The sequence below is a fragment of the Haliotis rufescens genome, unplaced genomic scaffold (genome assembly GCF_023055435.1).
Source record: "Haliotis rufescens isolate VD_foot unplaced genomic scaffold, xgHalRufe1.0.p SCAF_5, whole genome shotgun sequence".
NCBI classification, from domain to species: Eukaryota; Metazoa; Mollusca; class Gastropoda; order Lepetellida; family Haliotidae; genus Haliotis; species Haliotis rufescens.
In genome coordinates this window covers 28,695,940-28,721,474 of record NW_025964223.1, presented here as the reverse complement: position 1 = coordinate 28,721,474, position 25,535 = coordinate 28,695,940, and the positions used below count along the sequence as shown (strand labels likewise).

At 42.6% G+C, this 25,535-nt stretch overlaps 1 protein-coding gene across 1 annotated transcript; it reads left to right on the top strand.

Annotated features, from left to right (window-relative positions):
- The first annotated feature begins 1,990 nt into the window (after window positions 1–1,990).
- Window positions 1,991–23,842, top strand: LOC124152936 (tetraspanin-33-like). The gene is made up of 7 exons (XM_046526026.2): window positions 1,991–2,214; window positions 4,672–4,854; window positions 7,268–7,453; window positions 18,631–18,801; window positions 19,187–19,339; window positions 19,675–19,791; window positions 19,956–23,842. Exons 2-7 carry the CDS (start codon window positions 4,711–4,713, stop codon window positions 20,022–20,024), a joined length of 840 nt encoding a protein of 279 aa, XP_046381982.1. The 5' UTR covers window positions 1,991–2,214; window positions 4,672–4,710; the 3' UTR covers window positions 20,025–23,842.
- The last annotated feature ends 1,693 nt before the right edge of the window (window positions 23,843–25,535 follow it).

Sequence of the window (25,535 nt, the reverse complement as noted above, 5' to 3'; positions counted from 1 at the left end):
GAATTCTATCCTGCGGAATTCTGCTTGTAACGTGTTGGCAAGTTGTGGGAGTGTCTGCGGCGTGTTCTGACGTTGACTACACATCGATTGAGTTCATCCAAGAGGTGTTCGATTGGGTCGAGATAGGGAGATCTCGACGGCCAGGGCAAGACGTAGATGTTGGCATTATGAAGAGAGTCTACCGTGACACCCGTTTTTGTGCAGGTGAATCGATCAAAATCATGTGCACAGCACTATAGTGGCAAAAGTGGGTTTTTTTACGTGCAACTGGTCACGTGGCCATAATACCGCACGTGTTTTCAGCCATACTTGTTAGCAGTCATTAAAAAAACTAAAAAAACCACAAGAAAACAAAAGTCTTTACGGCCATTTGTCATGCGACGCCTTTCAAATGTGCAACGTGCCATCGGCATGTTGCAGACGGGAACGTCCGTAGCTGAAGTCGCAAGGACGATAGGTTGTAGTCGACGGACTGTTTATGATTTACAGACGCGTCTACAGCAAACGGGTACCACGTCACCGCTGATCGCCCTCGGCCAGGTCGACCACGAGTGACGTCACATGCAGAGGATCGTCAGATTGTCTTACGTCACCTCCCTAACCGATTTTTGACTGCTACATCAACCAGAAATGAACTGTTTAGGGGTAGACTGAGTGCGCAAACTGTTCGAAACCGTCTGAGAACTGCTCATCTTCAAGCACGACGGCCATACCGTGATTCAGTGATGAATCCCGATTTAATCTTCGATATGCTGATGGTAGGGCGAGGGTGTGGAGGCGCAGTCATGAACATTACGCCCAGTGTTGTGTACAGGAAGTTGACAGATTTCGAGGCGGGAGTGTCATAGTGTGGGGTGCTTTCTGTGGCAATGCACGTTCCAGGCTTCTTGTCATCCGTGGCAACCTCAACGCTGCTGCTTACCGCAACCAGGTACTGGCACCAGAACTTCTGCCTTTCATGGCAGCACATGGACCCGGTTTGATCTTCCAACACGAAAATGCGAGACCCCAAACTGCAATTTTGACAATGAATTTCCTTCAGAATGCGGGAGTCAACGTCATGGACTGGCCGTCAAGGTCTCCCGACCTTAATCCCATCGAACACGTCTAGGATGCTCCATATTGCAGCAACAATGGCGTCGTCTTCCCAATCATGTGTTCACAAGCATCACAAGGTCCATGCGGAGGCGTTGTGTGGCACATGGTGGCCATACACGCTACTGAACTTGTGTGCCATCAGACTCTCGTGCTTGGGATTTATGATTTAAACTGTTGATGTTATTACCGAATACCGTAGGTTCTTGGAACAAATTATGGTTACTACCGTTAATTAAAATCCTTCTTTGGACATAAATGATTAAAAATTACCTTCTCTGATACATTTGTCCGTTGTATATCATATATGGGATTTCTTTTAAACATGTGAAGTTTTTAATTTGACTCAGTATATGTGACAGTACTTGACTTTCAACAAAAGACCGGCATCACTTCCCAACAGCACCATAAACACCTCCCTGCTGACTAAGTCGTCGTGGGTCACAAGGCTAAAAATAAATGACATACGTAGAGAAAACCTGAGTTATTTCTCAGACAATACTACGAAGTCAAGCTTATACCTATGCAGGGGGTAGTTCCTGTGGATTAAACCATCCTGCAGCACACACGTCTCGTCACGTCTGCGTACCATCGATTCCCCGCCAATTTGAACATCTTTACTGAGAGCACTTCGCGATACACACACGATGATAGATCGATCAGGTCGAGTTAACGCAACCTCAGTTACCTCCCTTTATACTAAAGGTCGGTTATTTTGGTACCGCATCCATCGACGACATGAACGTCAGAGAGTATTTCCCATTTAACGTATTTGCATTTGATTACCGTAGAAAAGCGACATACGTAATTCGCAATAATTATTTCAAACTTATTTTACAGCACTGCGCTTACTTCCCTTATCAGTGCAACAATTGCTATATGACTATGACCTATTCGAGCCAGTGTTGAATGGGACAACAGGATCGATACGCTAAAGCTGCCATGCTGCGAGTCGCTAGTACTGCTCCTAATCTGGACGGTGATATCTATGCCGGAATTCTGTATTTATCAAAACGGAGGTGACCACGAATGTGTTTGTGGATATTCTACCCTTCTACTACGGAACCTCACGCCGCCCCAAGTCGTCGGGATGGACGTTTAAGGAGGCCTATATCACCGGTACAGTTCCCATTTTGCCTGTTAGCTCCCCTATTGAAATATTAATTATGATGGTCTCGCCTGAACCGTGTTGTGTTGCAGATGCGGGATGTCCGTGCAGGTTTCATGGCGACTGTGTCGTTTGCCGTTGTTGATGTATGGGCGAGCATTGATATAATTAATTCTAATAATGGGTTGCTGTTGACGTAACGAACGATTGCACTACAGCAAGGGTGTGTGTGAATGTATATTTATCGGTAGACATACACGTCCAGTACAACAACGCACTCGGTAGCCGGACCCCTACAAGTGTCATATCAAAGTTTAGTTGCAATATAGGGAAAACACTCAAAACAGAAAAAACAACAACCCATCATCATGTTTCCTATTAATCTTTCATAATTTTTATTCTTTACTAAATTAATTCTATTTAAAATCTGTCGATGAGAAAGTAAAATTGCGTTCAATATACATTACAAGGCACATACTGTCAGTGTTGTGTGATATGGGGATATACTGCTAGTGTTGTGTGATACAGGGATATACTGCTAGTGTTGTGTGATATGGGGATATACTGCCAGTGTTGTGTGATATGGGGATATACTGCTAGTGTTGTGTGATATGGGGATATACTGCTAGTATTGTGTGATATGGGGATATACTGCCAGTGTTGTGTGATATGGGGATATACTGCTAGTGTTGTGTGATATGGGGATATACTGCTAGTGTTGTGTGATATGGGGATATACTGCTAGTGTTGTGTGATACGGGGATATACTGCTAGTATTGTGTGATATGGGGATATACTGCCAGTGTTGTATGATATGGGGATATACTGCTAGTGTTGTGTGATATTGGGATATACTGCTAGCGTTGTGTGATATGGGGATATACTGTCAGTGTTGTGTGAGAGCTAAGTGCGTTGTGACATGTTGACGCAAGGCGGGGTTGGGACAGCACCTGTTACAAGATCAATTCTTTTTCCTGTCAGAATAAATATGTGTTTGCTTGATCGATTCACAGTTGGTTTATGCATGTGCTGGTACATAATGCGTGGGCACATTTGGGTATGGCTAACAGATGTATAAACGTATTGGATTACTGGTGAAGGTAAGAGTTATGTTTAGTTTGTATGTTTTGGCATAATGACATGTGACATACGGCGGCACTAAACATCGGTAATGTTAACCACAGCTTGAATGAGAATTGTTTCAAAGTATCAGCACAGATGCTATTTATTCCTTGTGCATAAATAATAATAATAATAATAATAATAATAATAATAATAATAATATGTCAGACAATAGATCCCACCACCCTCGCTCTTCCCCCAATCGCTTATATTTTCCAATTATAATGGGAGGGTGTGGTTTGATTAACGTGGAGGCTCTTCATGATAAAATTGTATTGTGCACTTTTTACACACGAGCTAAGGACGTGGGACATAATCTCAATGTCAGTGTTGATTTTGTTGATGGTTCTGTACTGCTGGACGGTACAGAAATGAGTGTCAACCAAGCGTAGTGCCATATCAAATCGCCCCAGACTCAGTTCTTTAAGGAGAGGCTATCTGAACGACCACCGCATCGCGATTATGTGCAGTGTGTTGATAAGATCAGCGACACTACAGAGTCCTCCATTGGATGAAGTCGGCTGGCCTGAAAAGTGAAACAGAAGGCTTTTTGTTTGCTGCTCAGGACCAGTCACTATCCTCTCGAAATCGTCAACGTGTGATTTTGCATCAAAATGTAAATATGAAATGTAGATTATGCAATAAATGTAATGAGGCTGTCCAACACATTGTCAGTGGATGCCCCGCTTTGGCACAAACACAGTATCTTAAGCGACATGATGATGTAGTTCGATCATTTATTACCGTCTTTGCAATACTTGTGGTTTTGACACAGAGGTCCATCCATAGTACGACCCGGAATATGTAGACGGCGTCATGGAAATGATAAATACAAAATTCTTTAGAGTAGGCCCGTTTTACAGACTGTCACGAAATGACGAAATGTCACGCTTGCATCCAAAGTACCAAGTTGTCCGACTCATTGTTCGCGGTGCCTTAGGTTTGGTACCTCCCAATCTGTTGACTGACATTGGAAGAGTACCCGGGTTTGCTACCAGGAATACAGCCCTTCTGACAATCTGGGTAATGCAGAAGGCTTCATTGTTGGGGAGTCTTCACATTCTCCGAAAGTTCTGGGTGGGTTTGACTAGGCAGCGCTTCCTGGGAGAAGTCCCATTCGCTGTCTGGGCTGCGTGTAAACGGGGGCCAGGGCCCTGAGCTGATGATGAACCTTACTAGCCTGACAAACCCTCTTTGCTTCATTTTTATTATTTTAATCTGTAAATAATAATAATAATAATAATAATAATAATTTCGCGTCAGTCCCCAAATTATTGTTTGTAATTGTTTATTTCATATTCTAGAATCTAAACACTCATTAAAATGGCGACATGTCTTTCCAACAGGTACCCAGTCTCAGATGAACGCGACGTCTAAAGGATACAATGCCTGGTGCAGGGGACATAACTCCGACAGACTCGATCACACAACAATCAGTAGTGATTTCTTCCTCCTCCTGGATAGACCGGTGTTGTGACTGTAACTTGTGGATTAAATACAGCCTGTTTGTTATCAACTTTCTAGTATGGGTAAGTAAGTTAAGACAGATAATTTGTGAATAAATCTAAACATAGAAATGAAAAACAAAAATGGTAATTTATTATAGGCGTAGGAGTGGGGTTGGAGTTGGGGTTGGGGTTGGGGTTGTAATTGGTCTTAGGATTGTATCATATTTTGCCCCCCCCCCCCCCAATTTTCTGTATTCTGTATGACCCCGTCGTTCTTATAATAAATGAGCAGTCCCGAAATCATGTTTAAATTATAACATTTTTATTTGACAAAAGTAGAACTCATTCTTATGCCAGTGTCATTTTTATGCCCCACCATACATTTGTAATAATTGTAATAACTATTGGTGCCCATACCCTTGCATACTGTGAAGATCGGCGATATATATATATATATATATATATATATATATATATATATATATATATATATATATATATACTCACACGCAAAAGAAACGCAAGTGGTTTTAAGCAAATAGGTAACAAACACGGAACCATAAATTGATACGAGCATGCAGTGAAGCCTGATGGTGTTATCAATATTTTTGGTTGCATTTTGGAAGCCCCGAGTAAAAACGCAACATAAAAAACGAATCGCTAAAACGCACCATTTCAATGAATATGTGGGTATCATGCACCGATTTCTCGCGAAATCGAAAATGTACGAACTGTCACTAACTGTAGTGGGTATAAAACTGTGGCCGATTCTTGGACCTACCACTCCTTGGTCAACAATGACACGCCTAACTCAAATTCAGAGAAACCAGGCTATCGGACGTTTTGAAGCTGGAGAGTCTGTCCAAGATGTTGCCCGTCATTTCAACATTAACATAATCACAATTTACCGTCTCCTGCATCGATACAATGCTACACAGACCACAGATGACCTTCCTCGGAGCGGTCGTCCTAGGGTCACCACACCTCGACAAAATCGGCAGATTACCCGTCCACACCAAGTGATCAGACCCCACGTTGTTCCATTTTTTGCACAACAAACGCATTTTCCAGCAGGACAACGCTCGTCCCCATGTTGCCAGAGCTACCATGGTCTTTCTGCAACAACACAACATCCGTGTTCTACGGTGGCCAGCCCTCAGCCCTGATCTGAACCCCATCGAACACTTGTGGGATGAGGTTCGAAGGCGTCTGCACAATGTGCGCCCAGTCCCTACAACTGCCGACGAACTACGCACAGCTGGGCCTTCGCAAATCGTCTGATCCACTCAATGTACAGGAGATGTGTGGCAGTGATCAATGCTAATGGTGGTCACACCGGGTATTGACTGACATTTTTTGGTATTGACCCGAAACTGTGTATGCCCTGAACATTTGAAAAAAAATGTTTTATGTCATCTGCCTTTTAATCCATTAAGCTGTCTTCAGTCAATTTTTTGTCAATCTTGCCTTATTAGAATTTCTTGTCTTTACTGTTGAAAATAAATAACATGTACACTGCATACTTGACTTGCGTTTCTTTTGCGTGTGAGTATATATATCCTCATAACAAATAACCCGGTCTTTGTTGATTACTTTTGAAAATAACAAGGGTGCACGTTTCTTACACTTACACTTTGTTCTGGAATAAACCAGTATACCTTCCGACAAACACAGAATATTATAGTGAAAATAAAAGCATATGGTCTATAAACAAATGCTGACGCAAAGACATTTCCGAAGGTTCAGAATCAGTTAGCGTTGGAGTAATCAATGGTGCCTATCATTGTCCTTACGTTGTTAATGATTCGGGGGACCATAGCGAGACAAGACCCTGAAAAAACTGCAATTATTGGTCAGCATATCGGGTCATCATGATCATATTCGGGGACGGTGAAATTGGTTCAGTTGAGTTGAGCCTTTGGGCGGACATAACCTATGGTAGTGGGTTCGAAAGCCAGATTCGCACTGATGATATGTCACAATACCCATGCTCGCATTATTTGTCTAAGATTTGCGTGCAATACTTCGGGCTTCCCTCCCACATCAAACCGACACGCCGTTATTTACTTAATTGACAAAAGAAACGCGAATAGCATACATGTTACACAAATATACAATATATGAAGAATTACTCATATTCAAGAGATATCAGATTGGTTCGACGCACATACGAGCATACTGGTATGTTGTGTGAATCGACGCTCATGAACGCATCACATGAGGCGTCATAGATTCATGACTCGATATGCACCGTTAGTCTCGTGCAGGATTAGCATGTAAAGTTTGGAAATCACGTGCAGCATATCGTGATAACAATAAAGACACGCTGTGGTAACACTTGACTGATCACACTTTTGTCATGAGGTGGTACACAATGGAAACAGCTCTTCTTAACGTACACACTTCTCTATATGTTTCTTTGGTTCGCGTTTCTTTTGGCGGTGAGTATATAATTGAAATACTTATTACAGACCAATATCATACTTGCTTTCAGACGGCCGGCTGTGTGATGCTTGGCATCGGAATTTGGGCACGCCTTCAGAAGAAAGGTCTGACTTTCTTCGATCACGTGATCACTGACCCCGCCTACATGCTGATTGTGGTCGGGTCAGTGATGTTTTTCATCAGCATATTCGGATGTATTGGAGCTCTCAGGGAAAACATCTGTCTGCTGCGAACTGTGAGTGTTGATTTCCGTTGATCTGTTCCTCCTGTTGGTGTTCTTGGTAGAAATGGAAACTCTATAGGTCATCGGTGTTTACCATTAGGGCTTCTAATAAGACGAGGTTCATCCTCGGGAGGTGGTAGATACGAAACTTGGTAGCCATCTGGTCTGACCTGTATGTTGATTGTTGATGGTGTTGTTGGATGATAATTCCTGTCCTTTATGTTGATGGTGTTCTTTGATGGTATTGCTTGACCTGTATGTTGATGGTGTTCTTGGATGGTATTTCCTGACCTGTATGTTGATGGTGTTTTTGGATGGTATTTCCTGACCTGTATGTCGATGGTGTTCTTGGATGGTATTTCTAGACTTGTATGTTGATGGTGTTCTTTGATGGTATTTCCTGATCTGTATGTTGAAGGTGTTCTTGGATGGTATTCCCTGACTTGTATGTCGATGGTGTTCTTGGATGGTATTTCCTGACCTGTATGTTGATGATGTTCTTGGATGGTATTCCCTGACGTGTATGTTGATGGTGTTCTTTGATGGTATATCCTGACCTGTATGTCGATGGTGTTCTTGGATGGTGTTTCCTGACCTGTAAGTTGATGGTGTTCTTGGATGGTATTTCCTGACCTGTATGTTGATGATGTTCTTGGGTGGTATTTACTGACCTGTATGTTGATGGTGTTCTTGGATGGTATTCCCTGACTTATATGTTGATGGTGTTCTTGGATGGTATTTCCTGACCTATATGTCGATGATGCTCTGGGATGGTATTTCTTGACCTGTATATTGATTGTGTTCTTGGATGGTATTATTTGGATTAGTACATGTTACGTTGTCACACAGTACACATCAACTAGTACATGTTACGTTGTCCCACAGTACACATCGACTAGTACATCTGTTACGTTGGCCCACAGTACACATCGACAAGTACATCTGTTACGTTGTCCCACAGTACACATTGACTAGTACATGTTACGTTGTCGCACAGTACACATCGACTAGTACATGTTACGTTGTCGCACAGTACACATCGACAAGTACAGTACACATCGACAAGTACATCTGTTATGTTGGCCCACAGTACACATCGACAAGTACATGTTACGTTTTCCAACAGTACACATCGACAATTATAGTACACATCGACAAGTAGATCTGTTACGTTGTCCCACAGTACACATTGACTAGTACATGTTATGTTGTCCCACAGTACACATCGACTAGTACATGTTACGTTGTCCCACAGTAGACATTGACTAGTACATGTTACGTTGTCCCACAGCACATATCGACAAGTAAGGTACACATGGACAAGTACATCTGTAACGTTGTCCCACAGTAGACATCGACTAGTACATGTTACGTTGTTCCACAATACACATCGACAAGTACAGTACACATCGACAAGTACATCTGTTACGTTGTCCCACAGTACACATCGAAAAGAACATCTGTTATGTTGTCCCACAGTACACATCGACAAGTACATCTGTTACATTGTCCCACAGTACACATCGACTAGTACATGTTACGTTGTCCCACAGTACACATCGACTAGTACATGTTATGTTTTCCAACAGTACACATCGACAAGTACAGTACACATTGACAAGTAATATGTAACGTTGTCCCACAGTTGACATTGACTAGTACATGTTACGTTGTCCCACAGCACATATCGACAAGTGAGGTACACATTGACAAGTACATCTGTAACGTTGTCCCACAGTAGACATCGACTAGTACATGTTACGTTGTTCAAAATACACATCGACAAGTACAGTACACATCGACAAGTACATCTGTTACGTTGTCCCACAGTACACATCGACAAGTACATCTGTTACGTTGTCCCACAGTACACATCGACAAGTACATCTGTTACGTTGTCCCACAGTACACATCGACAAGTACATCTGTTATGTTGTCCCACAGTACACATCGACAAGTACATCTGTTATGTTGTCCCACAGTACACATCGACAAGTACATCTGTTACGTTGTCCCACAGTACACATCGACAAGTACATCTGTTATGTTGTCTCACAGTAAACATCGACTAGTACATGTTACGTTGTTCCACAGTACACATCGACTAGTACATGTTACGTTATTCCACAGTACACATCGACTAGTACATCTGTTATGTTGTCCCACAGTACACATCCCCTATTAAATCTGTTACGTTGTCCCACAGTACACATCGGCTAGTACATATGTAACGTTGTTCCACAGTACACATCGACTATAATACGCGCTACGTTGTCCCACAGTACACATCGATTAGTACATCTGTTTTGTTGTCCCACAGTACACATTGACAAGTAGAGTACACATCGACAAGTACATCTGTTACGTTGTCCCACAGTACACATCGACTAGTACATCTGTTATGTTGTCCCACAGTACACATCGACTAGGACATCTGTTACGTTGTCCCACAGTACACATCGACTAGAACATGTAACGTTGTCCCAAAGTAGACATCGACTAGTACATGTTACGTTGTCTCACAGTACACATCGACAAGTGAAGTACACATTGACAAGTACATCTGTAACGTTGTCCCACAGAGGACATTGACTAGTACATGTTACGTTGTCCCACAGCACATATCGACAAGTGAAGTACACATTGACAAGTACATCTGTAACGTTGTCCCAAAATACACATCGACAAGTACATGTTACGTTGTCCCACAGCACATATCGACAAGTGAAGTACACATTGACAAGTACATCTGTTACGTTGTCCCACAGTACACATCGACAAGTACATGTTATGTTGTCCCACAGTACACATCGACTAGAACATGTAACGTTGTCCCAAAGTAGACATCGACTAGTACATGTTACGTTGTCTCACAGTACACATCGACAAGTGAAGTACACATTGACAAGTACATCTGTAACGTTGTCCCACAGAGGACATTGACTAGTACATGTTACGTTGTCCCACAGCACATATCGACAAGTGAAGTACACATTGACAAGTACATCTGTAACGTTGTCCCAAAATACACATCGACAAGTACATGTTACGTTGTCCCACAGCACATATCGACAAGTGAAGTACACATTGACAAGTACATCTGTTACGTTGTCCCACAGTACACATCGACAAGTACATGTTATGTTGTCCCACAGTACACATCGACTAGTACATCTGTAACGTTGTCCAACAGTGGATATTGACTAGTACATGTCACGTTGTCCCACAGCACATATCGACAAGTGAAGTACACATTGACAAGTACATCTGTAACGTTGTCCCACAGTAGACATCGACTAGTACAAGTAACGTTGTTCCACAATACACATCGACAAGTACAGTACACATCGACAAGTACATCTGTTAAGTTGTCCAACAGTACACATCGACAAGTACATGTTATGTTGTCCCACAGTACACATCGACAAGTACATCCGCTACGTTGTCCCACAGTAGACATCGACTAGTACATGTTACGTTGTCCCACAGTACACATCGACAAGTACATCCGCTACGTTGTCCCACAGTTCACATCGGCTAGTACATCCGCTACGTTGTCCCACAGTACACATCGACAAGTACATGTTATGTTGTCCCACAGTACACATCGACAAGTACATCTGTTACTTTGTCCCACAGTACACATCGACTAGTACATGTTACGTTGTCCCACAGTACACGTCGACTAGTACATGTTACGTTGTTCCACAATACACATCGACAAGTACAGTACACATCGACAAGTACATCTGTTACGTTGGCCCAAAGTACACATCGACAAGTACATCTGTTATGTTGTCTCACAGTACACATCGACAAGTACATCTGTTACGTTGTCCCACAGTATACATCGACAAGTACATCTGTTACTTTGTCCCACAGTACACATCGACAAGTACAGTACACATTGACAAGTACATCTGTTACGTTTGCCCACAGTACACATTGACAAGTACATGTTAAGTTGTCCCACAGTACACATCGACAAGTACATCTGTTACTTTGTCCCACAGTACACATCGACAAGTACAGTACACATTGACAAGTACATCTGTTACGTTTGCCCACAGTACACATTGACAAGTACATGTTAAGTTGTCCCACAGTACACATCGACAAGTACATCTGTTACTTTGTCCCACAGTACACATCGACTAGTACATGTTACGTTGTCCCACAGTACACGTCGACTAGTACATGTTACGTTGTTCCACAATACACATCGACAAGTACAGTACACATCGACAAGTACATCTGTTACGTTGGCCCAAAGTACACATCGACAAGTACATCTGTTATGTTGTCTCACAGTACACATCGACAAGTACATCTGTTACGTTGTCCCACAGTATACATCGACAAGTACATCTGTTACTTTGTCCCACAGTACACATCGACAAGTACAGTACACATTGACAAGTACATCTATTACGTTTGCCCACAGTACACATTGACAAGTACATGTTAAGTTGTCCCACAGTACACATCGACAAGTACATCTGTTACTTTGTCCCACAGTACACATCGACAAGTACAGTACACATTGACAAGTACATCTGTTACGTTTGCCCACAGTACACATTGACAAGTACATGTTAAGTTGTCCCACAGTACACATCGACAAGTACATCTGTTACTTTGTCCCACAGTACACATCGACAAGTACAGTACACATTGACAAGTACATCTGTTACGTTTGCCCACAGTACACATTGACAAGTACATGTTAAGTTGTCCCACAGTACACATCGACAAGTACATCTGTTACTTTGTCCCACAGTACACATCGACAAGTACAGTACACATTGACAAGTACATCTGTTACGTTGTCCCACAGTACACATCGACAAGTACAGTACACATCGACAAGTACATCTGTTACGTTGTCCCACAGTACACATCGACTAGTACATGTTATGTTGTCCCACAGTACACATTGACTATTACATCCGCTACGTTGTCCAACAGTAAACATCGACAAGTACATCTGTTACGTTGTCCCACAGTAGACATCGATTAGTACATCTGTTTCGTTGTCCCACAGTACACATCGACTAGTACATGTTACGTTGTCCATAAGTACACATCGACTAGTACATGTTATGTTGTCCCACAGTACACATCGACTAGTACATGTTACGTTGTCCCACAGTACACATCGACTAGTACATGTTACGTTGTCCCACAGTACACATCGACTAGTACATGTTACGTTGTCCCACAGTACACATCGACAAGTACATCCGCTACGTTGTCCCACAGTACACATCGACAAGTACATCTGTTACGTTGGCCCACAGTACACATCGACAAGTACATGTTAAGTTGTTCCACAGTACACATCGACAAGTACAGTACACATTGACAAGTACATCTGTTACGTTGGCCCACAGTACACATCGAGAAGTACATGTTAAGTTGTTCCACAGTACACATCGACAAGTACAGTACACATCGACAAGTACATCTGTTACGTTGGCCCAAAGTACACATCGACAAGTACATCTGTTATGTTGTCTCACAGTACACATCGACAAGTACATCTGTTACGTTGTCCCACAGTATACATCGACAAGTACATCTGTTACTTTGTCCCACAGTACACATCGACAAGTACAGTACACATTGACAAGTACATCTATTACGTTTGCCCACAGTACACATTGACAAGTACATGTTAAGTTGTCCCACAGTACACATCGACAAGTACATCTGTTACTTTGTCCCACAGTACACATCGACAAGTACAGTACACATTGACAAGTACATCTGTTACGTTTGCCCACAGTACACATTGACAAGTACATGTTAAGTTGTCCCACAGTACACATCGACAAGTACATCTGTTACTTTGTCCCACAGTACACATCGACAAGTACAGTACACATTGACAAGTACATCTGTTACGTTTGCCCACAGTACACATTGACAAGTACATGTTAAGTTGTCCCACAGTACACATCGACAAGTACATCTGTTACTTTGTCCCACAGTACACATCGACAAGTACAGTACACATTGACAAGTACATCTGTTACGTTGTCCCACAGTACACATCGACAAGTACAGTACACATCGACAAGTACATCTGTTACGTTGTCCCACAGTACACATCGACTAGTACATGTTATGTTGTCCCACAGTACACATTGACTATTACATCCGCTACGTTGTCCAACAGTAAACATCGACAAGTACATCTGTTACGTTGTCCCACAGTAGACATCGATTAGTACATCTGTTTCGTTGTCCCACAGTACACATCGACTAGTACATGTTACGTTGTCCATAAGTACACATCGACTAGTACATGTTATGTTGTCCCACAGTACACATCGACTAGTACATGTTACGTTGTCCCACAGTACACATCGACTAGTACATGTTACGTTGTCCCACAGTACACATCGACTAGTACATGTTACGTTGTCCCACAGTACACATCGACAAGTACATCCGCTACGTTGTCCCACAGTACACATCGACAAGTACATCTGTTACGTTGGCCCACAGTACACATCGACAAGTACATGTTAAGTTGTTCCACAGTACACATCGACAAGTACAGTACACATTGACAAGTACATCTGTTACGTTGGCCCACAGTACACATCGAGAAGTACATGTTAAGTTGTCCCACAGTACACATCGACAAGTACATCCGCTACGTTGTCCCACAGTACACATCGACAAGTACATCCGCTACGTTGTCCCACAGTAAACATCGACAAGTACATCTGTTACGTTGTCCCACAGTAGACATCGATTAGTACATCTGTTTCGTTGTCCCACAGTGCACATCGACTAGTAGATGTTACGTTGTCCATAAGTACACATCGACAAGTACATGTTATGTTGTCTCACAGTACACATCGACTAGTACATGTTACGTTGTCCCACAGTACACATCGACAAGTACATCCGCTACGTTGTCCCACAGTACACATCGTCTAGTACATGAGATACGTTGTCCCACAGTACACATCGACAAGTACATGTTATGTTGTCCCACAGTACACATCGACAAGTACATCCGCTACATTGTCCCACAGTACACATCGGCTAGTACATCCGATACGTTGTCCCACAGTACACATCGACAAGTACATGTTATGTTGTCCCACAGTACACATCGACAAGTACATCCGCTACATTGTCCCACAGTACACATCGGCTAGTACATCCGATACGTTGTCCCACAGTACACATCGACAAGTACATCTGTTACTTTGTCCCATAGTACACATCGACTAGTACATGTTGCGTTGTCCCACAGTACACATCGACTAGTACATCTGTTACTTTGTCCCATAGTACACATTGACTAGTACATGTTGCGTTGTCCCACAGTACACATCGACTAGTACAGAACACATCGACTAGTACATGTTACGTTGTTCCACAATACACATCGACAAGTACAGAACACATCGACAAGTACATATGTTACGTTGGCCCACATTTCACATCCACAAGTACATCTGTTATGTTGTCTCACAGTACACATCGACTAGTACATGTTATGTTTTCCCACAGTACACATCGACAAGTACAGTACACATCGACAAGTACATCTGTTACGTTGGCCCACAGTACACATCGACAAGTACATGTTATGTTGTCCCACAGTACACATCGACTAGTAGATGTTACGTTGTCCATAAGTACACATCGACAAGTACATGTTATGTTGTCTCACAGTACACATCGACAAGTACATCCGCTACGTTGTCCCACAGTACACATCGACTAGTACATGTTACGTTGTCCCACAGTACACATCGACAAGTACATCCGCTACGTTGTCCCACAGTACACATCGACTAGTACATCCGATACGTTGTCCCACAGTACACATCGACAAGTACATGTTATGTTGTCCCACAGTACACATCGACAAGTACATCCGCTACATTGTCCCACAGTACACATCGGCTAGTACATCCGATACGTTGTCCCACAGTACACATCGACAAGTACATGTTATGTTGTCCCACAGTACACATCGACAAGTACATCTGTTACTTTGTCCCATAGTACACATCGACTAGTACATGTTGCGTTGTCCCACAGTACACATCGACTAGTACATGTTACGTTGTTCCACAATACACATCGACAAGTACAGTACACATCGACAAGTACATATGTTACGTTGGCCCACATTTCACATCCACAAGTACATCTGTTATGTTGTCTCACAGTACACATCGACTAGTACATGTTATGTTTTCCCACAGTACACATCGACAAGTACAGTACACATCGACAAGTACATCTGTTACGTTGGCCCACAGTACACATCGACAAGTACATGTTATGTTGTCCCACAGTACACATCGACAAGTACATCCGCTACGTTGTCCCACAGTAAATATCGACAAGTACATGTTATGTTGTCCCACAGTACACATCGACTAGTACATCTGTTACGTTGTCCCACAGTACACATCGATTAGTACATCTGTTTCGTTGTCCCATAGTACACATCGACTAGTACATGTTACGTTGTCCATAAGTACACATTGACAAGTTCAGTACACATCGACAAGTACGTCTGTTACGTTGTCCCACAGTACACATCGACTGCTACATCCTCTACGTTGTCCCACAGTTCACATCGACTATTATATCCCCTACGTTGTCCCACAGTACACATTGATTAGTACATCTGTTTCGTTGTCCCACAGTACACATCGACTAGTACATGTTACGTTGTCCATAAGTACACATTGACAAGTTCAGTACACATCGACAAGTACGTCTGTTACATTGTCCCACAGTACACATCGACAAGTACATCTGTTACGTTGTCCCACAGTTCACATTGACAAGTACATCTGTTACATTGTCCCACACTACACATTGACTGTTACATCCTCTACGTTGTCCCACAGTACACATCGATTAATACATCTGTTTCGTTGTCCCACAGTACACATCGACTAGTACATGTTACGTTGTCCATAAGTACACATCGACAAGTACATCTGTTACGTTGTCCATAAGTACACATCGACTGTTACATCCTCTACGTTGTCCCACAGTACACATCGACTATTACATCCACTACGTTGTCCCACAGTACACATCGACTGTTACATCCACTACCTTGTCCCACAGTACACATCGCCTCGTACATCCACCAGCAATCTTATTAAAATCAGACCTTAGTTCTCGCTACCGCAAAACAAAGATCTCAAGACATCCCATTGGGGGTCACGTCAGAACGACCTTTCATCCGACCAATCAGTGCGTCGCTTACCAGATTATGAAAGTGACAGTCGGAATGTTACGTTGTCCCACAGTACACATCGACTAGAACATCTGTAATGTTGTTCCACAGTACACATCGACTAGTACATGTTACGTTGTCCCACAGTACACATCGACAAGTATAGTACGCATCGACTAGTACATGTTACGTTGTCCCACAGTACACATCGACTAGTACATGTTACGTTGTCCCATAGTGCACATTGACAAGTATAGTTCGCATCGACAAGTACAACTGTAACGTTGTCCCACAGCACACATCGACTAGTACATGTTACGTTGTCCCACAGTACACATCGACAAGTATAGTACGCATCGACTAGTACATGTTACGTTGTCCCACAGTACACATCGACTAGTACATGTTACGTTGTCCCACAGTACACTTCGACAAGTATAGTACGCATCGACTGGTACATGTAACGTTGTCCCACAGTACACATCGACAAGTATAGTACGCATCGACAAGTACAACTGTAACGTTGTCCCACAGTACACATCGACTAGTACATGTTACGTTGTCCCACAGTACACATCGACAAGTATAGTACGCATCGACTAGTACATGTAACGTTGTCCCACAGTACACATCGACTAGTACATGTAACGTTGTCCCAAAGTGCACATTGACAAGTATAGTTCGCATCGACAAGTACAACTGTAACGTTGTCCCACAGCACACATCAACTAGTACATGTTACGTTGTCCCACAGTACACATCGACAAGCATAGTACGCATCGACTAGTACATGTAACGTTGTCCCACAGTACACATCGACTAGTACATGTTACGTTGTCCCAAAGTGCACATTGACAAGTATAGTTCGCATCGACAAGTACAACTGTAACGTTGTCCCACAGCACACATCGACTAGTACATGTTACGTTGTCCCACAGTACACATCGACTAGTACATGTTACGTTGTCCCACAGGACACACTGACAAGTATAGTTCGCATCGACAAGTACAACTGTAACGTTGTCCCACAGCACACATCGAATAGTACAAGTTACGTTGTCCCACAGTGCACATCGACTAGTACATGTTACGTTGTCCCACAGCACACATCGACTAGTACATGTTACGTTGTCCCACAGTACATATTGACTAGTACATCTGTAATGTTGTTCCACAGTACACATCGACAAGTATAGTACGCATCGACAAGTACAACTGTAACGTTGTCCCACAGTGCACATCGACTAGTACATGTTACGTTGTCCCACAGCACACATCGACAGGTACAACTGTAACGTTGTCACACAGTACACATACACTTATACATCTGTAACGTTGTCACACAGTACACATACACTTATACATCTGTAACGTTGTCACACAGTACACATACACTTATACATCTGTAACGTTGTCACACAGTACACATACACTAATACATCTGTAACGTTGTCACACAGTACACATACACTAATACATCTGTAACGTTGTCACACAGTACACATACACTAATACATCTGTAACGTTGTCACACAGTACACATACACTAATACATCTGTGACGTTGTCACACAGTACACATACACTAATACATCTGTAACGTTGTCACACAGTACACATACACTAATACATCTGTAACGTTGTCACACAGTACACATACACTAATACATCTGTAACGTTGTCACACAGTACAGATACACTAATACATATGTAACGTTGTCACACAGTACACATACACTAATACATCTGTAACGTTGTCACACAGTACAGATACACTAATACATATGTAACGTTGTCACACAGTACACATACACTAATACATCTGTAACGTTGTCACACAGTACACATACACTTATACATCTGTAACGTTGTCACACAGTACACATACACTAATACATCTGTAACGTTGTCACACAGTACACATACACTAATACATCTGTTATGCTGTCCCACAGTACATCTTGACCATCGTGGTGGTATTCGTGGTCCAGATGGTGGCCGGCATCCTCGCCTTCGTCCTGATGGACACAGTTGAAAAAGCCATGATGGACTACATGCAGCACGCCATCACCCACTACGGCGACAACGACGACATCAGGGACGCCATCGACTTTTTACAGAAACAGGTAAACCCCCCCCCACCACCACACACACACACACACGTGTTGACATGCTATCGATCCTCTTACTGGTGATTCATTTTTCACAGTGAAGTTATCTCAGCTGCATTCTTCGTCTGAACTATTTACTTGGTATTTGGAAAAGAAATCTTGTGTTGATCACAGTCCCAAACAAATGTGTGTTATTGTTTCTCTGGGGGTTTTAGACAATGACTTGAAGATATGTTATATTCAGTACACTAACCATGTCAGCAGAAAGGGCCCTGTTTTAATAATAGTGTTAACATAACAGGTTCATGATATTATCTTATGTAGCGATCAGCTCAAAACCAACTTGAACAATCATGGCACCTAGGTGTCCTGTCTCTGACCTGTACATATGTACGTGCAGTTCTACTGCTGCGGTGCCGCAAGCTACTCCGACTGGGAGGTGAACGTCTACTATAACTGTTCTTCGGCGGCCATGTCTCGCTGTGGTGTGCCAAGGTCCTGCTGCAGGGTGCCCACATCCGCCCAGTGTGGCTTCGGTGTCCGCAAGTACCTGGTCAGTATATAGTACAGTTTTACACACGGTGGCAGTCAAGTAGGCCGACCAAGTTATCGACAGTGTGTGGACATTACAGCTCAAGGCATATAAGGTGTTAGTGATGTTCGTAACAGTAGGAAGACGTTCACCTCAGACACTTGCTAAATGCATAACTTGTTTCTCATTGACCTATACAGCTGTAAATATATATTACTCTACGCTTTTAAACATGATTTGTATGACAAATACGATATTTTTTATCTCCAATGTCTGAGTATTTCAATCATTTTAGCATCAACATGATCGTTGGTAAGATGAGGCATGACCTCACTGTGACTTCTGTTCATTTACAGGACACGTACGCGGATCAGCTCGTCTTCACACAAGGCTGCATAGGGTCACTCATGTTTGCATTCAAGGATAACCTCATCATCATTGGCCTCATAGCGTTATGTGTGGGCTTCTTAGAGGTAAAGTAGAATACTGTATTAATATGTTGTGTCCTTCTTATCGCGTCTGCCATGGCTGATCTGAAAAAATTAATGTCTTACTGTTATTTTCTGCATTGTCTGTAAAATTGAAGGCCTACACTCAGCATGACGATGAATTTATTATCACTCTTCATTCGTTGCAGTTGTTCTCAATGCTGCTGGCTCACAACATGGTGCGATACATCTTCATTGATCAGAAAATGTTCGAGTAGCAGTACCAAGGTGGCAGCATCCCGTGCGTAAACATTCACACACAATACGCAGGAATAGCAATCAACTTCAACTGGATAAACATTCACACGCAATAACGCAGGAATAGCAATCAACTTCAACTGGATAAACATTCACACGCAATACGCAGGAATAGCAATCAACTTCAACTGGATAAACATTCACACGCAATACGCAGGAATAGCAATCAACTTCAACTGGATAAACATTCACTCGCAATACGCAGGAATAGCAATCAACTTCAACTGGATAAACATTTACTCGCAATACGCAGGAATAGCAATCAACTCCAACTGGATAAGAGGCAAGTAATCTCAATGCGGGTAGAGATGAAAGATTTCACACGACTCGGAAGTAAGAGCGCAACACCCTCATCGCAGATTCAGCGCCTGGGTATATCTTGGGTCCGAGTGTAAATCTCATGAAGTACTAGGGCAGGTAACATGACGTTCGTGGAGATGAGAGGCACTGAACAAGGTCCCTGGATGGTAAACCCAAGCACTAAGGAACAATAAGCAAGGATCTAACGACAAATATAATTTAAACGTCATAAGTGGAACATATGAAACCGAGATGAGTATAAAGCAGGGTTTGCCATGCTGCAGAAGATAAACCAGGTCGGATGTACAGGTTGGAGGAACCTTCCAGCGTCAGCCATTCATGTGAAGACATGGTGAACACTGGCAGTAATTACCATGTGGCCCCCTTGGACACACTTCCCCCTCTCTATGTGAAGACATGGTGACCACTATCAGTAAATTACCAGGAGACCCCCTGGGACACACTTCCCCCTCTCTATGTGAAGACATGGTGAACACTGGCAGTAATTACCATGAGGCCCACTTGGACACACTTCCCCTTCTCTATGTGAAGACATGGTGAACACTGGCAGTAATTACCATGAGGCCCCCTTGGACACAGTTCCCCTTCTCTATGTGAAGACATGGTGAACACTATCAGTAAATTACCAGGAGACCCCCTTGGACACACTCCCCCTTCTCTATGTGAAGACATGGTGAACACTATCAGTAAATTACCAGGAGACCCCCTTGGACACACTCCCCCTTCTCTATGTGAAGACATGGTGAACACTATCAGTAAATTACCAGGAGACCCCCTTGGACACACTTCCCCTTCTCTATGTGAAGACATGGTGAACACTATCAGTAAATTACCAGGAGACCCCCTGGGACACACTTCCCCTTCTCTATGTGAAGACATGGTGAACACTATCAGTAAATTACCAGGAGACCCCCTGGGACACACTTCCCCCTCTCTATGTGAACACATGGTGAACACTATCAGTAAATTACCATGAGGCCCCCTTGGACACACTTCCCCTTCTCTATGTGAAGACATGGTGAACACTATCAGTAAATTACCAGGAGACCCCCTGGGACACACTTCCCCTTCTCTATGTGAAGACATGGTGAACACTATCAGTAAATTACCAGGAGACCCCCTGGGACACACTTCCCCTTCTCTATGTGAAGACATGGTGAACACTATCAGTAAATTACCAGGAGACCCCCTGGGACACACTTCCCCCTCTCTATGTGAACACATGGTGAACATTATCAGTAAATTACCATGAGGCCCCCTTGGACACACTTCCCCTTCTCTATGTGAAGACATGGTGAACACTATCAGTAAATTACCAGGAGACCCCCTGGGACACACTTCCCCCTCTCTATGTGAAGACATGGTGAACACTGGCAGTAATTACCATGAGGCCCCCTTGCACACACTTCCCCTTCTCTATGTGGAGACATGGTGAACACTGGCAGTAATTACCATGAGGCCTCCTGGGACACACTTCCCCCTCTCTATGTGAAGACATGGTGAACACTGGCAGTAATTACCATGAGGCCCCCTTGCACACACTTCCCCTTCTCTATGTGAAGACATGGTGAACACTGGCAGTAATTACCATGAGGCCTCCTGGGACACACTTCCCCCTCTCTATGTGAAGACATGGTGAACACTGGCAGTAATTACCATGAGGCCACCTGGGACACACTTCCCCTTCTCTATGTGAACACATGGTGAACACTATCAGTAAATTACCAGGAGACCCCCTGGGACACACTTCCCCCTCTCTATGTGAAGACATGGTGAACACTGGCAGTAATTACCATGAGGCCTCCTGGGACACACTTCCCCCTCTCTATGTGAAGACATGGTGAACACTGGCAGTAATTACCATGAGGCCACCTGGGACACACTTCCCCCTCTCTATGTGAACACATGGTGAACACTGGCAGTAATTACCAGGAGACCCCCTGGGACACACTTCCCCCTCTCTATGTGAAGACATGGTGAACACTCGCAGTAATTACCATGAGGCCACCTGGGACACACTTCCCCTTCTCTATGTGAACACATGGTGAACACTGGCAGTAATTACCAGGAGACCCCCTTGGACACACTTCCCCCTCTCTATGTGAACACATGGTGAACACTATCAGTAAATTACCATTAGGCCCCCTGGGACACACTTCCCCCTCTCTATGTGAACACATGGTGAACACTATCTGTAAATTACCATGAGGCCCCCTTGGACACACTTTCCCCTCTCTATGTGAAGACAGCTGATCATGGCGGTAGAGAGATATGTCAGTGTGGCCTCAATTGGACTCTTTATATTTGTAGAGGTTTGAATATCCACGGATTAATGTAGTGTTTATGTTTCCCATAATTTTAGTAGATTGGAGGTTTCATAGCCCACCCTACAATACTTTACTCACCCTCGTTTAAATATGTTCAGTCCTCGCCCCACAATCCCATATTGCTCAGGGACCGACCATGTGATATTCGGGGAGGGGGCATGCGTCAGACTGTTGAAAAGAAAAAGAAATTGCCTGACACACATTCTCATCCCCCACCCCCGAAATTCCAATGGTACAACCCTAAGGTGAAATATATCAGGGTTGTAGCTCCACGTTAGCGGTTTAGTCGGGTAACAATACATAGCTCTTACCATGACATGCTGCTCCTGGATTTAATATCAGTATTCTCTTAACGCAATATATGCTCTCTATAATGATGATTGGGCGCCACTGCTTCCATATATATACACCGAAATACTTAATAATGCATATTTATTGCAAGTACAGAGTTGGACTAACATGTACGAATTTATTAAAACCGAGGAGCAAAACAATTCTGTTAAGTTAGCGATGTTATCCCACAAAAATGTATTTTACTGGCGTTTAGTTAGCACTCAGTGAAGATTTCTACATGGTTTTATTTTGTAAAATATATACTGCTGATGGGTATCTTACACGTCTTGTCTTTGAAAATATAAAACTTTTTCGGCACAAATTTACAACTTTTGTAACATGGTAGGGATCAAGTGGCTGCAAATGCATTTCTGGCTCCAGTCTTCATTGAACCAATATATTTGTTCACAAAATTACCCAGCCACAGATTACGTTTTACATAATGCTGCAGGAATTGTTGATTAAACAAATGAACAAATTTAACAAAAGTTCTTTCGATTTTCAAAGACATAAAGAACAAACTCGATGTACTTCTTTCACCCCTCAGTTTTTGTAGGAACTTTCGTGCAAGTACTGCGTCACACGATCATGCAACATGTTGGTTTTTAACAGTCGAATTAATGTTCAGTCTTTTTTATCGTTGTCACAGGCATTACCATTAATCCATCTTAATATGATAAGCCAATAATTCCATACGCAGTCATTTACACTATTACACCGCAGTGTTTGGCCTGCGCTGGCACCGTTCCACCTCCCAGCAACAATTATGTATTGATACTGGCACCACCACACTCCAGTAACTGATTAAAAAACTGCATCAACGTTATCTACTCACGTCACCACTTGTGGTCACCGACAGAGACCGTTGTGAACACAGGCTTGAATAAACTACACATGATGCTATGCATGTATTGGAAGCGGTGGACAATGTTGACTGTCCTATTAACAACATTGACACAGCCCTCATAGGGAAGTGTAGTGTTTTTTTCTGTTTGGCATGGGTTTTTATGGGGTTTTTTGTTTGTTGTTTACCGCCACACTCAACAATATTCCAGCTATATGACGGAGGTTTGTAAATAATCGGGTCTGGACCAGACAATCCAGTGATTGACATCATGAGCATCGATCCACGCAATTTGGATACGATGACATCCATCAATCAAGTCAGCGAGCCTGACCACCCGATCTCGTTACTCCCGTCTTATGACAAGCATAGTCGCCTTTTACAGCAAGCATGGGTTGGTGAAGACCTATTCTTCCCTCGGTTGTCATGTCACTATGCTGGTACAAACGGTAACACTAGTTGTCTGGAAATGTAGCCAGTAGAATGTACCTACATATTATAATACTGTCTTTATGAAACACCCAGGATTGGTTCTGTACGTCAAATACAATATTAACAGCGTGGTATAGCTAATAACCAATTTGCAATCTTTATAGATACAATCTTGATGTATTTGGTCCTGGAATTCCGCGTGCAATACTAACGGTGGTCCTTATAGCTGTATGTAGCTAGACCCAGTGGGGCATCTCCGCACTGTCGTTACGTATATGTTTTAATTACATATTCTCTTTGTTTGGCCCTGTGATGAAGTTCCATACATTTATGCCTTGACATTGTTTCTAAATTTAATAAAGACATCCAGGCCAATTGACTAACATTGAAAGGTGAATATTTCTTATCTAAGTGCAATAGTTCACATATAAATATATTTGTAAATAAAGAATACATGTCATTATCAGTGTGAACAAGTTGACCTGCCTTTTGTCACCTGCCATGTACAGATTCTCTCTGAGATCAGTGTTTACCATTGGTCAAATGTTTACCATTTACCTGCTTGTTCTTTTCTATTAAAGATATAAATCGATGTGAACACTTCATCTAAGTATTTTTAAAATATTTTTTTGTTGTTGAAATTGTTGATCTAATAAAAAATTCTTAACGAATGGTGGTCTTTGAAATCTGTGCTAATCTTCTGTTTACAAAAGCATGTTCGGTACATAAAGAAGGATTGTTTTTAATGTCGTCATACACTTCAAATCATATTTCGTTTGTAAATTAATTAGGCATCCCAGGCCGTATAAACATCATTTTTCTAGTGAAGCCAGACAAGTTATCGAGAAAAGGAACGAATACAATCCGTTCACAAGAAACAATTTATTATAATACATCTGATAGGACAAAAAGAAATGTTTAACCTATGATCTGCCTCCATGTTGATATACACTCTGCAAAAAAGGAAACGCAAAGGTAGTAAAATCGTAAATATCTGACACAGTGTGTTCCGACATTCATACAAAATTGATACTAAAAATGAACTGGTCATTTCTGCATGGATTTGGATTGATTTCTGTGGAAAGAATACGGTACTGCAGATATTTGATGGAAAGATGGAAAAATCGCAAAAACACAACCATCAAACGTTGGGTTTTCACTTGTATGTCAGCACAATCTTACTGCAAGAGAACAGCAAAAATATGACGGAAGCC

Coding starts and splice junctions, on each gene's coding strand:
- LOC124152936 (XM_046526026.2), top strand. CDS start 4,711: ATGCCTGGTGCAGGGGACATAACTCCGACAGACTCGATCACACAACAA. Junction 7,454..18,630: donor ACATCTGTCTGCTGCGAACT/GTGAGTGTTGAT, acceptor GCTGTCCCACAG/TACATCTTGACCATCGTGGT. Junction 19,340..19,674: donor TCGGTGTCCGCAAGTACCTG/GTCAGTATATAG, acceptor GTTCATTTACAG/GACACGTACGCGGATCAGCT.